This window comes from Rhinoraja longicauda, chromosome 22 (genome assembly GCF_053455715.1).
Source record: "Rhinoraja longicauda isolate Sanriku21f chromosome 22, sRhiLon1.1, whole genome shotgun sequence".
Classification (NCBI taxonomy): domain Eukaryota; kingdom Metazoa; phylum Chordata; class Chondrichthyes; order Rajiformes; family Arhynchobatidae; genus Rhinoraja; species Rhinoraja longicauda.
The window spans coordinates 24539347-24557993 of record NC_135974.1 but is presented as its reverse complement, the minus strand read 5'-3'; the positions used below and the strand labels follow the sequence as shown (position 1 = coordinate 24557993).

Here is an 18647-nt window from a genome sequence, read left to right as displayed (position 1 = left end):
GCTAGTCACAAGTATTACATTCTGTTGATATTGCTTCTAGTGACAGGAATATAGTTTTATATTACATATCGCCTCCACGCCTTGACATAGCAATTCAATTTATTCAAGGTTGAAAGCCTTTTCAAGTGACGGGGACATTGGTAAAAACTTCTCAGCCTGGTTTCCAGATCAGAGAACATATTTCTCATCTTTTAACAGTTTAGGGACAAAACAGCCCCAATGATTGGCAACCTATCCAGAATGCTGAATATTCACTCCCTCAGCCATTGGCACACCATTGTGCAGCACGGTGGCGCAGCGGTAAATTTGCTGCCTTACAGCGCCAGAGTCCCAGTTTCAATCCTGACTACGGATGCTGTCTGTATGAAATTTGTACATTCTACCCGTGACCTGCTTGGGTTTTTTTTTTCCTGCTGCACTCCAAAGACGTACAGGTTTGTAGGTTAATTGGATTGGTAAATTGTTCCTGGTGTGTGTAGGAGAGTGTGGGTGTGTGGGAATTACTGGTTGGTGTGCCTAAGTGTCTGTTTCCGCACTGTATCTCTAAACTAAACTAAACCATTGCTGCAGTATGTACTGCCTATGCCACTGAAACACCTTGGACAGACTCCTTGAAAACAATCTCCAGCATCTGCAGGGACAAGAGCAACAGGTGTATGGAACAATACCCCTTTACAGTCTCTTGTCCAAGCCTTAACACCATCCTGACCTGGAAAAATATCACCAGGGGTGATATTTCTTCAAGTCAAAATCTTCAAGTCAAAATCTTGGAAGACCCTCCCTCATAGTGTTGTGTGAGGAACCCATTTCCAGCACTGCATCTGTTCAAGGCAGCTCACCACTATCTAATCAAGTGCAATTAAGGACAGATATTAAATGACAGCTTTGCCAGAAATGCCAGGAAAAGTCACTACACATGTTTTTTGTGCTATTCTAAGGAAACATATACTCATAATACGACTCACATGATCTGCCACATGCTTCTTGGATTGAACCCCTGCATGGGTTTTCCCCGGGAGCTCCAGTTTCCTCCCACGCTCCAAAGACACACAGGTCTGCAGGCAAATTGTAGTACAATTGTAAACTGTCCCTAGTGTGTGAAGGATAGTGTTAGTGTGCGGGGAGCATAGGTCGGCGCGGATTCGGTGGGCAGAAAGCCCTGTTTCCGCTCTGTATCTCTAAACTAAACTAAACTAAACATTGGGGAAAATTTTGAGATTTTTCTCAAATTTTACTGGTCCAGTCTGCATTGGCATTGCATATAACACTGCTAGATTTACAATTTATTAGCTAATTGCAAGATTTGAAAGAATCATCGCCAATTTGTAATGTGAATTACTCTGTTCTGTACTCCCTGCCATTGGAAAGTATGCTCTCAGGAATTCTGCATTTCAAAACTGCACTTCCCTATATTATTGTCCATAATCTCTTTACGCAGCAGAGAGAAAGCTTTGCTCCTCATTCAGATCGAAGTGAATTTAATTAGGTTGTGCAGCTCAGATGTCTTAAGGCTTTGGCTGTCACTTTCTTGCTGCTTCAGTGAAGAACAATATCAGATTTCACAACTCTAAAACTGGAAGCTGCATTAAAGAAATTGAAGCTCGATATCTGCAAAATAGGATCCAGGATCCTAATCCAGATTTAAGCATTGATTTATCCAAATACATTCATCTCTATTAACTAGGGCTTTATCTAATTCTATAGGAGCTTTGGGGGAAAAATACTATTTAACCCTTTCAATAGCAAGTTGCACTTATCAAACATAAGGTAATGAAAATATTATTTAAAATGTTTCAATTTGCACCTGAAAATTAGATTTTATTTTTACATGCTTTTCATAGAATTCTCTATCGTCATGGAATGAGCGCTATCATGCAATATTTGTACAATTAAGCTGATTTGAAATGCATGGATCCATGCAGTGAACCTATCTGTGGAAGAGAAAATAAATCTATAATAGTCAATGTTGGAGTGATTTTGCCTCAGATGGATGATAGCTTAGATTCTTCCTTATAAATAACATTGTACTCATTATTATATTTGATGGTCACAGAAAATATATATTATGTTGTAGTACACCATAAAAAGCATAAGATGTTAAACCCCAGAGGGAAAAAAACGCATGTTTCAATGGCAAATAATAAATTATTATCTTTTTTATAAATTGCCCATGTGTTCCAGATATGACCACCATTTTATATTTATCCCTAATGGCAATTAAAAAGATGGTGAACTGTTATAGTACCGAGTGAAGTTGCTTCCATGGCATAAAAGAGGTAGAGTTCCAAGATATTTACTAAGAGCTGATGAAGGAGACTGTTGTTTTTTCCAAGTCAGGATGATGTTTGATTTAGAACAAAGCATGGAAGTGATGGCGTACCCAAGGTGATGACCTTACAGCTAGGTCTGAACTGTATGAATGAGAAGTGGCTGGGCACTCCCTGCAAAAACAAACCTGTTTAAACATTTGACCATCAGTCAGTCAATTATACCTTTCTTCACGGTGTAAAGACTTAAAATATGCCTGCCAGTGTCTGTGCAAAAGAAAAAGCTCGATTTGAAGACCTTCGTCAAATGACCTTTAAAAAGGCTCATCAGTTGACATTTGGCATGCTCATTATTTTGAACAGGCGTGGCTGCCTTTCTTATTATAGGATTAGAAGTCATAGAAATTGACTTAACTACTAATATAATTGCACTTAAAATTCCTCAGTTTTTTTTTTAACAGAGGCTAGATCATTTTCATGCGAGTTGCCTCGGTGAAACTGATGCACATTAACACAGATTCTGGATCAAAATTTTCAGTCCCCCAAATAAGTCAGAATTGTTTTGTGATATATGCACTCATGTCCTCATATACTGTTCAAGACTAACCTGTAAAACCAGGGGTGAACAATTCCTTCTAGACTAGAAAGAATTTTTAAAGCAATAAATCTGTTAAGATGGAAAATGAAAATAATCACAGTTTCAGACTATTTTGTTTATACACAATTAAGACAAAGTACATTTGCAGTGAAATCAGCAAAGAGAGATGATTTCCTTTCACAAAGAATCTGCAAAATGTTGTTTCGCAACTTGTTACATTGCGTCCTTCTCAGTTTTGCTCTATTCCTCCATCTTAGATCTTTAAGTATGTATTAAGCATACATTTCTCACACACAGTCAGCTCCTTAGATAATTCAAGTCTGTTGTTGCTGTGAATTCCTGAACAAAGATGACAGCGATATCTTCTGCACTTTGAAAGTGCAGCAGCCAGTTCTTTGTTTAAACAATCCCACTCTAGTGTGGCCATAAATTTGCATCGGTAAAATTCTCTTGAAAATTTAAAAGCTTCAGCCTGAACCATTTGGTGATGTGCAAAATTCTGTGTTAGTTTAGGATTGATATCAGAAGGTCCACTTCTCAAAAAATAATCATGGTATGAATTGCTGAATGGAGGCCTGGGGGTGAATTTACTGGACAAGCAGCCAGTGTTCTAGGTTACTGTGTGAGAGGATTCAGTTTGAAACTAACCAAGGGAACAGGTGTATTTTAATGTGAATAAATAAATAAAACTGTCATTAAAAACAAAACAAGTCTCAGTAACTATATCATGAAAATGCCAAATGGCCGTACACTCCCATCTGATTCACTAATCTATCGGGAAAGGAAATTTGCTATCCCTACCTTTCCTCCAATGCAGCTCTCAAAATTCTTGCGCTGAAACATTGCTTCATGCTCATTGCATCTTTTGTAACTTTATCTGTCTGGCCTTACACTCTCAACATATCGTTCAATTCCACTCTTAAGATTCCTTTTCTCGTTCGTATATGTTATTCAATACATCACCTTATTTTTCTCCAAATTAAAGTGTAATTGTCACCATCTACAATGCACGCTTTGCATGCTCTTCTGAGATCTTCACTGGTGAATAACTTTGCTCAAACACTTGCTATTGTGCCAGCCACAAATTCCACATTAGAAAAGACAACTTGCTTGTATAGAAATTGGAGTTCACCTTTGGTGTGCTAAACATGTATTGTGTGTAGTATGGATGCATTCTGCAAGTTTCTACCCTGGAAGAATAATCCAGGTACTTAAAGAGGAGGTTAATACATTTTTGAAAGTTCAAGGAATTGGCTACTGGGAACTTGTATCGAAGAGAAGATAGACACAAAAAAGCTGGAGTAACTCAACGGGTCAGGCGGCATCTCTGGAGAAAAGGAATAGGTAACATTTTGGGTCAAGACCTTTCTTGAGCAATGGGGCAAACCTGCCTTGATTATAATAAAAGGTGAGGCAGGCGTGGGGAACTAGGTCCCCCTATTATTTTAATGACACAATCATGCATACAGACCATGCTGACTATTCTTAATCAGTCCCTGTCTATCCAAATGCATTTACACCTTAGATTCCTCTCCAGTAACACCTACCACAGATGTCAGACACACTAAGTCGATAGTTCCCATGCATTACGTTGCAGCCCTTCTTAAATAGATGCACAGCATTAGCCACCCTCCATTCATCCGATGCTGAACCACTTCCATGCTGAACATGGGCTGTGGGGAAAACCTATTTATTCCGTAAGGGATCCCTTTAAATCCCATTTATTTGCTGCCTTGCGGCAGGGTTCTCTCTTAGTCTCACTGTGAGTGAAAACTGCAGGTTGTAGGTATTTTCTTTAGGTAAACTTCCGTTTGTAAACATGAGAATGGCTACTGTCTGATGCAGGACAAAGACATCTCCAGGTGAATTAACCCCAGATGACATCAGTCAGTTTTCCAATGGCTGTTAACCAATGCGGAAATTATTGCATAGTCAATTAAATGTGCAGAAAATGCCCTTTATATGCAACAAGCACAATTAATAAATTCTCATATAGTTACAGTTTTCATGCACCTACATCTAAATCAAATGATATCCATTTTCTCATAGAAACAGTCACAGGAGTATAAATGAATGCAGCATTGAAAATGGGTGCCTTGTAAGTCTCCTCCAATCTGAATAAAACCCAATAACCCCATCTTGTTATTGACAACTCAGTTAACAACAAAAAAAGGATTCTACTACTGCTGCTTTATTCCATTATAGTTTTGTATCATGCTTCCTGGTGAACAATATTTTTGACAGCTTTCTGATAAGGCTTACAGACAGCAGCTTCAACATGTCTTGTATTTATACAGTTAATTACTTGCTAATTTATCCAGTCGTCTGAATTTCACTAGTTACTTCAGAATCAATTCCCTTTTCAGACTTACTGTTAACTGACGCACTAGATTTCTGCCTTCCGCACTTTACTTGTACCTTCATTTGATGAAATTACAATAGGCACTAGTCTTTAACTGAATGCCTTCTCTTTTGTCAACCATCTCCAACGAAGCACGAAATCTATTTTTCTCCACATGCACATTCCATTCATGAGGACAATGGATGACAGAATCATGATCTGCATCACTGTTTTTGCTCCCTCTGTCCAAGCTGTGAAAGGATTGATATTGATTTCTGCCAGTAATGTCTTTCAGACAAATCTTCCTTGGCAAGCACCATTCCTTAGAAAACAGAATAACTCCACCAGAGCACCATTAAACACAAACAGATTTCCCCTTTTTCTTGAATAGTTCCTTTCTCTTTTAATCTGTCTTTTTGCTTTTAATATGCCAGTTAAGGGCCTTATTATATATCATTTTAGTTGTTAGTTTAGTTTAGTTTAGAGATACAGTGGGGAAACAGGCTCTTCAGCCACCGAGTCTGCTCCGACCAGCGATCCCCGTACACTAACACTGTCCTACACACACTAAGGACAATTTACAATTTTACCAAGCCAATTAGCCTACAAACCTGTATTTTTGTGGAGTGTGTGAGGAAACCGGAACACCCGAAGAAAACCCATGCAGGTCACTGGGAAAATGTACAAACTCTGTACAGACAGCACCTTTAGTCAGGATCGAACCCGGGACTCTGACACTGCAAGGCAGCAACTCTACCGCTGCACCACCATGCCACATGCAATATTTTATACTATCTGAATTATTTATCAGATTTGCATTTTGTTCATTATCATTTTTTGAAACATTTCTGACACTCTCACCTGGATTATTCTCATATTGAACCCTGAAGCTCTCAAATGTTTTAAGGCTGTCATTACTGCAACAAGACAGATTTCAGTAACGTTCCAGAAAAGTTCATAAGTGCTTGCTAATTAATTTTAATAGGGGTATTTTTCAGCCACTGAGAGTTGGCAGCCACCAGAATAATGCAGAGATTCAAAATTAATTTTAAATTTCCTTTCGCAAGAGCAATATGCTCCTATTACATTCTTCACAATGTTTTATGGATCCTTCTGCATTTTTCAAATGATTATAAGAAAGGTCATTCAAAAAGATATAGATAGAGAGGTAGACTTTTTTACCTGTATGGGATATTGGATTGAGACTGTGCAAATTAATGTTACGTCTTTAAAATGTAGTCACCGGGTGAATAAATTTGTCTATATTTGAGTAACGTTAAACTACATTTGCTAGATAACTTTAAATCATCTTTGTGAAACAAAATAAAATCAGAAGTTGCCAGAAAAACTAAGCAGGTCAAACAGCAACTGTGGAAAGAGGAATAACCTTAATATTAGAGCTGGCTGATGTTACAAGCTTAAGCTGACACCACCAACATCTGTGTTATCCAGTCTCTTTTAGTCTTCATCTCTTCACAAATATTCCCTTCTTTTCTCAGCGTCTTCTCAGCAATTTACAACATGTTTGATTTCTAACTAATCTTAGGTCTGGTGAATGGTTATCAATTGATTTAACTTTTCTCTCTGTACAGGTACTGCCTGACCTTCTGAGGTTTCCCACCACTTTCTTATCTGTTCCCCTCTTTTGATTTTCTGCCTTCTGTTATTTTTTTTAGTTTTTGCTTTTTATCATCAGGAGCCCGTTTGATTGTTATTCATTTGACAGCAGGTTAATTTATTTTAAAGCCAAGCCAAGCTGACAAGCCAATTAAGTTCAAACTATTTTTTGTACAGTACCTTTGCAAAAATGTAAGTCTTTCAATGTATTTCTCTTCCAGCATCAGATCAAAGGGAATGAAAGGACGGCTTCATTGGGCTCAATAATGCCTCTTCCTCGTAGTGCCTACTGGCAACATATTGCAAGACAACACAGTGTAAACCAGCTTCACATCTTTGAAGGTAGGTGCCAAGAAATTGGAAGCAGGGTGAAAAGTGAATAACTCTCTCGGCATGTCATGTGTGCTGCTCACAAAGGATTTGATGCTCAGTAATGAGGGGAAATTTGATACTAATTATTTAGCAACATTTATAGATTCTAATGGAGAAAGTTGTTTTGTTTATTTGTTGCATTGGGGGTGTTTTGAGGTGATGCAGTTCCCCGGAGTGAATTATAAAACTGCCAATGTTTGAGAGGAATTGCTTGAGGCTTAATGAATCCCTTGTTTCATCAGCAGAGCATTTGATTCTCAGCCTGGCAGGTGCAATGAGCAGTTGGAAAACTTCATCCCTAACTCTTAGTTCCATGAAAAAAAGCAGCATCCTAGTTTGTAAACACCTACTGCACTTAGGGGGGGAGGTGAGTCAGAAGGGAGAGGAGTTGATCGCCACAGGGAAAAAGGATCTCCTGTGGCGTTCTGTCCTGCATCTTGGTGGAACCAGTCTGTTGCTGAAGGTGTCATGGAGGAGGTGAGCTGTATTATCCAAGGTGCGCCGCAGTTTGAGGAGCATCCTCCCCTCCAAGACCACCTCCCATGAATCCAACTCCACCCCAGGACAGAGTTAGCCTTCCTGATAAGCTTATTAATCCTGTTGGCGTCTACAGCCTTCGCCCTACTGCACAAGCACATGACAGCAAAGAAGATGGCGCTGGCTACCACCGATTGGTAGAACACCTGCAGCATCTTACTGCGTACATTGAAGGAGCGGAGCCTTCTCAAAAAGTACAGCCGTCTCTGTCCCTTCCTGTACAGGGCCTCAGCATTCCTGGACCAGTCCAGCTTACTGTTGAGGTAAACGCCAAGGTACTTATACTCCTTGGTAAACTGCACATCCACACCATTGATGGAGTTAGGGGTCAGGGGTGTTCCTCTCCTCCTAAAGTCCACCACTAACTCCTTAGTCTTGTCGGTGTTGAGCTGCAGGTGATTCAGCCCACACCACTCAACAAAGTCGTTGACTACACCTCTGTATTTAGCTTCCCTCCCTTCACTGATGCAGCCCACAATTGCAGAGTCATCCGAGAACTTCTGCAGGTGGCAAGAGTCCGAGTTATATCTGAAGTCCAAGGTGTAGATGGTGAACAGGAAGGGAGAGAGGAGAGGAAGGGAGAGAGTTGGTGATCCAGGTCACCAATGGAACATCCACCTGCATCTTTGTCAGTTTGCTCCCTAGCAGTGCAGGCCAGATGGTGTAAAAAGCACTGGAGGTAAAAAAAACATGACTCTCACATTGCTTCCCAGCTTATCCAGGTGAGCATAGGAATGATGGAGCAAGTGGATGATAGCGTCCTCAACCCCCATCTTGCTTGGTAAATGAACTGCAGGGTGTCCAGGTAGGGCTTAACCATGGATCACAGGTTAGTGAGCACCAGCCTCTCCAGGGACTTCATGTTGTGTGAAATCAGCGCCACTGATCTGTGATCATTGGAGGAGCTGGGACGCATCGTCTTTGATACAGGAACCAGGCAGGATTTCCACCACATCACAGGAACCCTCTCCAGGCTCAGGCTTAGGTTGAAGAGATGCTGTAGTACTCCGCACAACTGGCTGGCGCACACCTTGAGTACCCTAGGGCTGACACCATCGGGACCCGTGGCTTTGCCTGGGCGGTGTCTGCTCAGCTCGTTCCTCACTTGCACAGCCTTGAAGGTCAGGTGCGACAAAGAAAGGCAGAGGAAGTGGACCGGGGGGATTGAGGGGGAGAGTACAAACTCCGTACAGACAGCACCTGTGATCGATCCTGACAACAGGTGCTGTCTGTACGGAGTTTGTACGTTCTCCCTGCGTTGCGAAGGTTTCCTCCGGGTGCTCCGATTTCCTCCCATACTCCAAAACCGTACAGATTTGTAAGTTAATTGGCTTCAGTACATTGTAAATAGTCCCTAGTTTGTAGGATACTGTTAGTGTACTGGTCGGTGATCACTGGTCGGTGCGGACTTGATGAGCTGAAGGACCTGTTTCCATTCTGTATCTCTAAAGTCAAAGTCTTTTCGTAGCTTACTGGCAGTCTCCTCACGGAGTTCAACAAAAAGTGGTGATTTCTTCAGATTTCCGAGCTGGGAAATCTGTCTTATTGGGTTCTTGCCAGTTAAATCCATGGGCTGTTGTGGTTGTCCACAGCATGGTATGTAGACGTTACTTGTTTGTTCCAATCCAGTGAAATAATTTAATTGAGTTGCTTTTAACAGGGCTTCAGTTTTTTTGTGTGGATTACACAAAATTAAAAGTTTTGAAATGTTATTTTCATTCCTAGTGCCAAAGAGTCACTATAGGTCCCATAGAATTCCTGGAAGTCTCATTCACTGACAAAAACCCTTTTTTAAATTTTTTATTTTTTTATTTTTTAATAAACGACAAACTGGTTATAGAATTCTTACATAGCTTCAATTTTTAAATTTTTTAAGAAAAAATAAAGATGAAAAGAGGCTGGAAAAAAAGACTATAAACTAATAGAGAGAGAGCAAAGAAAAAAGAGAATTATTAACATAAAGATTATGGGGATAGATCCAGGAGTTAATGAGTATAATTGTACATCCAACCCTAAACTCAAGTTTTAACTTTAGTTTTAAATTTTAGTTTTGTGACAAACCCATTTACTTTTTTAAAAATTCAATAAATGGAGACCATATTTTTAAAAATAGATCTGGTTTGTCGATTAAGGCAAACCTTATTTTTGCCAAATGCAAGGTCTCGGTCATTTCCATAATCCACATTTTAATTGTGGGGGTTACTGTTTTTTTCCAAAATTTAAGTATTAATTTTTTCGCAGTTATTAAACTGTAGTCAAGAAAGCGTCTCTGACTTAGCATAAAGTTTGTAATGTGTTCTGATAATCCTAAAATGATAACTTTAGAAATGATTTTTAAAATATCGATCCAAAAATTTTGCGACAAAAACCCTTTTGAGGGTAAAGTTAACCTCTCGCATTTGGAGGCGATCAGTGTTGCAGTGTTAATTTTTTAGTTGCTGGAGCTGTCACTGTTGCCGGAGCGGCCGCTGTTAAATTCCCCACTAGTTAAAATTCCCCGCTGTTTATTTTGGCTTTTTTTAATACAGCAGTACCAGAGTGGTGCTCTGGCAACACTGAACCCCTGGAGGCGATCTGCATTGTACTGGGCCTCGGTTATCAGCTGGGAACCTGCCTTCTAATGGAATACTGTAGACAAGAAGCTGACAGTTTGCTAGTCAGTGGAAGATACCCATGTATCTGTTTTCATGTTCCACACATAAAATGGCTGACGATACATAATATGGTCTAAGCTCTGCACTAAATCTATTTGCCGTAGCACAAAATGTAAACAGTTATCCCCATCATTCCATTGCTATTCACTGAGGACTGACGATACCACCAGACATTTGATCTGACCTCTCAGCAGCTCATGTACAGTATTTGTAGTTGGCAAAGGATGATGGAGCTCATATCAAAGACTTGGCAAGTATCCTGACTTAGACAAGATTTATATTTAGTCTTGCTGGCCAGCTGGAAGCTTGTAGGATAGACTCAAAGGAGAGGTGACAATCACTTTCACTGCTTGCTGTTGAGATAGCACGGGGTGGAATTTCAACCTTGGGGACATTTTATAAATGTGTAAAGTAACACATGCGTGTAAGATTCTCCTTACACACATGAAATTCTATTTCATTGAAGTCAGGGCAATGAATTTTGGAAGTGGAGTTCAATGCGCTGAGGTTATTTTATAAATGTAAATTATAATGTATGTGACACAGAATAATCCCCGTGGGGAGAAATAAATCAGATGCAATTAACATAAAACAGTAAAAAACGTAACTTGACTGGAACATCAATTGTGACCAAAGGTTGGTGTGGAAGATAGTGGATATGTTGTTCTTGTTTTGGGTAACAATATCTGATATTCATAACATCATTTTTGCAGTTGTATTTATCCAAATACAAAATACAGTCAACCAGCCTAAAGATGGGTCCAAAGCATCTGAAGAAGGGACTCAATGTGAAACATCGTCTATCTTTGTCCTCTATAATGGTCTATAATGCTACCTGACCCATTGAGTTACTTGGTATCTTTTTTAATAAACCAGCATCTGCAGATCCTTGTGTCTACAATCAACCTTGACCTTTAATGCAGCAAGTTCCCATTTTGTTTTTGCGCTGGAACTGTTAAAAGAGCCGGAGAACCCATTAAGGATTAGGAAGTCGAAATGAATTAAAATATAATCCAGATCTCCTTCAACTTTAAACTCATCAACACTGCTGAAAGCCTAGTGTTCTACTTATATGTACGTTGAAAAAGACTATTTACATTTTTGCGTGACTCATTAGGTTACAATGAAAGACAGTTTTCATTGAAGAGTTTGGATGTTTATAAATGCAGGGTCAATGGTGTTCAGATAACCAAATACATTTGGCTGTGTCTAAAGAATAATGAGTTTACGATAGTCAAGATTAAACTGAAACTTGCCATTATTTTGGGGAGCTATCAGCTTCAGCTAAAAAGGCCATGATAAATTTAGCTGTAAGTCAAAGCTAAATGTGCCTTGTTAAAATTAGTTCTGGACAACAAAACACTCACAAAGATGGTTCTAAATTATTTTGCACCATTGCATATGAGCTTTACAGCAGCAGATGGGTCAAGGAAAATGTGTATCGGACTCATCTGAATGGAATGGTTACGCTTCAGTGGGGCAAGGTCTCAAAATTGTGGTTCAGAAACCACATAATTCCTCTGCTATAGAGATCCAGCCATTAAAACAGTGTTTTCAGTGTAGTCCAGCCTTTAAAACCTATGTTCAAATGCAAGCCCCCGAGTGCAAGTGCCAGTACAACCCGTGTTTGTTCTTTCTAATGTAGGCACCATGCATCTACTTAACTTTCTTATAGCGGGCAGACAGTGGCAGCCACTGAGGGCTTACACTCCATGGCAAGAAAGTGTGAGCCAAACATCACAAAGAGCCAGATTTGATTATCCCAGCAGCATGTGCATGTTTATGCGAACATGGATTTTGATTTTAGATGTGGTTTTGGGCACTGTTGTCTACAGGCATACATCGCCTGAGGGCAGGATGAAAGTGTCCTGTGGAAATTCTAGATAGTGGTATAAAAAAATAACACATTTTTATGAGATAATTTTAGAATTTGTATTTCCCATGGGCTAAATGACTGTGCCAAATCGTATTCCGAAAAATACCGACTTTTATTCTGAACGAAAATCTTGTTGTGATGGTGTGTAATGCAAAGGTTGCATGGTTAAATTAGGCTGCACCTCCTTTCACATGAAGGAAAGGAAGAGATGGAGAATAATACCGTCATCGGTATATACAGTCTCCCTCATCGAGTAACCTTCTGTCCAATGCTAGTATATGCTACCGTGTGACATTTTGATGTTGTTGACATCTGCCAACTTTTATGTATTCTTTTGAGTAATAAGAGTTGAATTGTGGCAGTTTTATCTCTTGGGATGTGTTGGTGACTTGTAAACCTTGCAGATATCCTGCTAATCACATCTGTTTGGCCTTGATTCAAAGGCAGCTGACAGAGTTGATGTATGCTGTGCATGTGTGTCAAATCCAGTTCACTGTTTCTGCTATTTTGTTTACACACTGAAATACAGATTTTCCGCTGCATCTCCAGTGTTCCTTGTGGCTACATATTAATTAACAACCTGCAAACCATGGATAATAAATTCAACGGCCTGGTGAAATGTTTATGCCCGCTGCATGATTGAAATTTATCCATAACCATGGTGTGTTGGCTTCACTCATCCTTAAATTAGATGCAGGTCCTCAATACATGTGACTCGAACTTGGCCAGACAGACTTGGTGATATCAAAGAACATGCAACACTTTCAGATCACTTGCAATTTGAAGTCACTTGGAAGGTTCTTCTGTCTGCAAGCAACCTTGGACAGTAATCCAGGTTTTAGCTGGACTAGAAGGTCAGGGCTATGCTGGCATTACTTAAATGGAGAATAATCTTACATGGATTGTTGCTATCGCACAGACTAAATGTCATACAGCACAGAAACAGGCCCTCAGCCCAACGTGTCCATGCCGGCCAAGATGTCTCATCTAAGCTGGTCCCATTTGCCTTTGTTCGGTCCATATCCTTTCCTATCCAGTTACCTTGTCAAACGTGTTTTAAATAGTTTTATTGTGCCTGCCTCAAATACACCCTCCGGCAGCTTGCTCTATATACCTTCTACCCTCTGTATAGAAAGTTTGATCCTCAAGTTCCAATTAAATCTTTCCCCTCTCACCTTAAACCTATGCCCTCTAGTTCTTGATTTCCTATCTCTGGGGAAAAAAGCTGTGCATTCCCCCGATCTATTCCACTCATGATTTTATACACCTCCATAAGATTATACTTCAGCTTCCCACACTCCAAGTTGTCACCTGCCCAAACTCTTCTGATGTCTTAAGCCCTCAAGTCCTGGCAATGTCCTTGGTAAATCTTCTCTGCACTCTTCCCAGCTTAATGGAATCTTTCCTGTAGCAGAGCGACCAAACCTGAACCCAATGCTCATGCTCCTGGTGCGGCCTCACCAATGTCTCTGACAATTACAGCATAACGTCCCAACTCAGTTCCCTGACTGATGAAGGCAATCATGCCAAAAGCCTTCTTCATCTCCCTATCTACCAGCAATATCACAGGATCAAACCTGGGTCTCTGGTGCGATGAGGCAGCAGCTCCACTAGCTACCGTACCATGTTGCCTGTCTTTCTCCACAATAACAAAAAGTATAAAAGTTTTTTGAAGACCTTGCCCATCCCCTGCGGCTCCACATAAAGATGTCATTGGTGTATTGTTCACTCTCAACAAGCAACTACGCACCGCCCTGTATTGCACACAATAATTCCACTTCAGCTTGGCCTAGGAGTTCACGGTTCATACAGTACATATAGTTTATACAGCCAAATGAAATATTTATGTAAATTTTTCTAAAATAAGTTTTCTTTTACTTAAATGTTTTGAATCTCAAAACAAAGTATCTAGAAGCATTGGGGAACACATCTGGCAAACTAGTAAAGTTTTAGTGAAGTTTCACATACAGTAATTACTGATTACTAATAAGCCTGCAGCAATCTTCGTTCCTAATTAACATTCATAACACAATTACACAACCAGTAGCCCATGGCTACGCATAAGATGTTAGTGTATATTAAGAAAATCCTTAGAAAACATTATTATTTTTTTTACATTGTGTCATTTTGGGTACAATTTGTTCTTCAAAACCTTCAAATTTGTTCCCTGTCCAGCTGAAATGTTAGTCGGCTTAGAATTCTGTTAACCATTCTTATTCTCCTATGAGCAACCAAACATCTTTTGGGTTCTTTCAGTTAAATTCAAATTTCTCAACCTCATGCATATGTAAAGACATTTGGCATCTACAAAGGTGGAGAAAAACAATATACTTTTTGTGATAGTTAAAATTATGACACCAATCGGCCTTGATCAATACCTCCATGACCAAGAAAATTGGCTCCAGGCTTTCTGGTTTCATACCATATCCCAAAGATGTACAAATAGGTTAACTGAATTCGGTAAATAACAACCAAAGTATGATATCAACAGAATAAAAGAAGAGTTAATGGGCACGCAGGTTGTACATATGTACAGTAAGTTGGAGGGCTGTAAAAAAATAAAGAAGGGAGAACGGAACAGATAGAATTGCTCTGTTGGGAGCCAACATGGGCTGATTGGGCCAAATGGCCTCTTTCTGTGTCATTATCAATGTGAATTTTTGTTTCTCAACCTAAAACATGACCCATTCCTCTCTCCAGATATGCTGCCTGTCCCCGCTGAGTTACTCCAGCAATTTGTGTCTGTCTTTCTCATATAACATTTACTTTCAAAATCTTAAAGCACATTCATTCATAATTACTGCCTCAAACTCGGAAAAAAAAATTACATTAGGTCACAACACTTTTGTTTGATAAAAAATCAAACTTTACCTCAGAATAGATTTCAATTATTTACGGGTTCTGAGAATTAAAAATAAAGGAAAGTTAAATAGGAAAATAAAGTTAAAGTTTCACAGCAATGGTGGATATAAAAGTTCCTTTTCCAATTCATAATTGCATATATATAAAACAGATTTCCTTGAAAAGAAATTCAACCTGTTTCAAAGAAAGAGTTGAATGATTCGTGCAGAATAAACATGGCTGCAAGTGCATGAATACAATTTGGAGATACCAGTATAGAAAGAACTTCAGGGAAACTTCTTTTTCCAATGAAAGTAAGCAATCACACCTTAATAAATATACTTTGAAATGCAGCTCAGATCAAAATCCCAGGGCATTATTAAATCTCCACAACTGGAAAAACTTTCAAAGTTAATTTTAAAAAGAACAATAAAAACACCAGCCTTTCTAGTCATGGAAATTCAATAAGACTCCGGGATTTTGCTATATTTTAAACATGTTCATTATTGGCTGCTTGTTGTTTGGTAAAAAACCTGAATAAAAAGTAGGGTTTTAATAAACTTTCAAATTTATCTCTTCTTGAACATGTCTACATGTTCCAAAATGTGGTAACACTCGAGTCTTGGGTTCAGCCATTTTAATTCAGGATCACTCTGGCTACAGCCCCATGGGTAATATATCCCCGGTACTGCACCACCGGGTGCGCTATTCCCATAACAGTGAGGCTTGTTTAGATTAACACTCACTACTCATTTGAGAGACCCTCAGAAGTGAATTGCATTCCCTGTTGCGACCTACCCCACCAAAATGCTCTACACCAGCGCTGCAGTTACTCAGCCACCCTGCCCTCAATGGGATATGTCACTGGGGAACCATAGTCCTCACTGCAGATAAACTGGTGTGTTGCAACCAGCATTGCTCCTGTGCTTCTGAAGCTGCCAGACATTTTGCTGAATGTTTTGGGCGGAATTTGTGCCTAGTGATAAGTTCCATCAATTACCATTAAAATCTGAAAAGAACATATTTATTGGAGGCAATCGTCCAAGTGGGGACTTACCCTTGTGAAAATTATTTTTGCAGTGAGCAGCACAGTGGCACAGTTGGTAGAGCTGCTACCTTAGCGCCAGAGGTCCAGGTTTGATCCTGACCTGTTCCTCTGCTGTACTATTCCATCTTTTGTGTTCATAATCTATGTGTCTGGCATGTCACTGCCATCCTATCTTTCATAAACACCATAGGAAGGCATAGTTGGGCTTCCAGTTAAACAATTCTTTGATCTTAAAATTCCTAAACTTGTTTTCCGAGAACCTTTCTCTCTCTTGTCGCATCCAACATAACCGCCGTCTGCTTCCTGCATTCTTACTTGCTCAGCTTCCTGATTATTCTCAAATGTACTCATTCTACCGAATGCAGCTGTGTTTTCTATCGCCAAGGCCTTGACTATTCCCATTGCCACTTTTTTTTCTGCTTTTAAAATACTCCTTAAAAAATTGCCTCATTGACCAAGCTGCTGGCGAACACATCAAATATCTCCTTGTGGCTCAATGTCATTTTGTCCACTGTTGCTCTTTTGAAACATCTCTGAATATTTTGCTCTGTAAAAATAGCACACAAAAGGGTCTCCACCCATAACGTCACCTATTCCTTTTCTCCAGAGATGCTGTCTGACCCGCTGAGTTACTCCAGTTTTTTGTGTCTTTCTTCGGTTTAAACCAGCATCTGCATTTCCTTCCTTCACATTAATTAAAGTGGTTGTTATTCCCCCATTCTTTCATTACGGTCTACATTTTCTGCTTACTGTACGTCACATGGGAAGTTGTTCTGATCCAATATGGCAGTAGAATATTGACCAGCCTCCTATCTGCTCCTGTCAATGAAAGACATTTTTTTGGGAGTTTACATTTGTGAGTGCTCAGACAGCATAAGATCATTAAATATTTCCAGGCAAGACTGTGAGGACAGTAGAAATGTATTCAATGTCCTGGGTGGGGGGGTGGGAAGGGAACGGGAACTGTAAAATTCTCTCTCCCGAACGGAGACGCGACCTTTGTTTCTGTGTCGTGTCTCCGTTCCCGTTGCGGCCTACCACCGGCCATGCACCTGGGACCACCTGGGGCTCTGGTTCGCAGAGCCTGCGGCCCGGACTCACCACCTGCGGCGCTGGCTGCCTGCGGATGCTGCGGGAGCGGCTGCGATTCGTCTCCGGAGGCTCCGGCGCGGGCCGCGTGGATGTCGGAAGCCCGCAGGCCCCTGGGTGGGGGCCGACATCGGGAGCTCCGGCAGCGGCAGAGGCAGCGTGTTCGCCCGCCCCGAATCGCGGGGCTTGGGTCAGCCCGCTGAGGACCTTTCACCATCCGGCGCGGCCTGGAATAGGCCGTGGACCTTTCACCGTCCAGCGGGGGCTTCAATATCGGGAGCCCCGACCGCCCCGACGTGGCAACTCCAACAGCCTGACCGCGGGAGAAGACGGCAGGGAAGAGAAAAATACATTTTGGCCTTCCATCACAGTGAGGAGGGACTGGAGGAGACTCACTGTGATGGATGTTTCTTTTTGTTTGGTGTTAGTTGTGATTGTATGTGTTATTGCATTTTTATTGATTATTCTTATTGGTCTTATTGTTCAACTGCGGGTAATGTTTCATTTCACTACACATTTATGTGTATGTGACAAATAAACGACTATTGACTATTGAATGAAACCTGGCAATAATATGGAAGACATTTGTCCATTCTACATCCAGACCAGTCTGGAGAATGTCTGGTATACCAAGATGCCTCATCTCTTGAGCTTAGATAATGCGCAATTTCACACAGTGTTATGGCCCATTCTCCCAAGATCAAAATACTGTTCATGACACTGTGATTTTTGATCAGAAAGAATCAGTGCTTTTTGCTGAGAAACTGGATGGAGACTGAGAATGAGGCACCAGCAAAGGAATCCAGTGGAAGAGTTTTGATTAGATTGTTCTCTATCTACATCCCTTGGATTAGACATGAATTCTTTACAAATGCATTAAAAAAATCAGTTAATTTATGGTATGTAGTCTTTCTTGGAATTAAATTAAATGTATTCTATTTGGCTGTCAATTCACAGTGCAATCTAAAGCTGCATTAAAAGGAATACAATTCTCTTTCAGGAATGATGCATGCAGCTTTAACTTAAATGGCATCAAAATAGAAATTAAATATTGGAAGGGAAATTACAATAAATTTCAGATAATATAACCTCTCCTGTTGTTCAATAAAGATGGACTATTTTACATTATCCGTTAATGAAAGCATAAAATTGACTATTTACTTGTAAAGCAATTTGTGCATTGGATCGTGCTGAGTTTAATTTGGTTGACATTTGGTCTTTTGCAATGGTTTGCTTTTTATTGTATAAATAAATCCATGCAACACATTTCTTAGATGGGAAACTTTGCTTAATCTTGTATTGTGGCAATGTTCCAGTGCTTGGATTTGGTGAAATCCTTGTTTGATCATAAGGTCATCAGGTGATAGGAGTAGAATTAGGCCATTTGGCCCATCAAGTCTACACCGC

General features: G+C 40.1%; 1 protein-coding gene across 2 annotated transcripts in view; it reads left to right on the top strand.

Annotated features, from left to right (window-relative positions):
- Positions 1 to 18647, top strand: part of LOC144604686 (docking protein 5-like) — a 257087-nt gene that overhangs the window by 227681 nt on the left and 10759 nt on the right. For both annotated transcript variants that reach the window (XM_078419333.1, XM_078419332.1), the window contains one exon: positions 7045 to 7165. In XM_078419333.1, coding sequence (XP_078275459.1) covers positions 7045 to 7165 — 121 coding nt within the window. The remainder of the gene's footprint in view (positions 1 to 7044; positions 7166 to 18647) is intronic.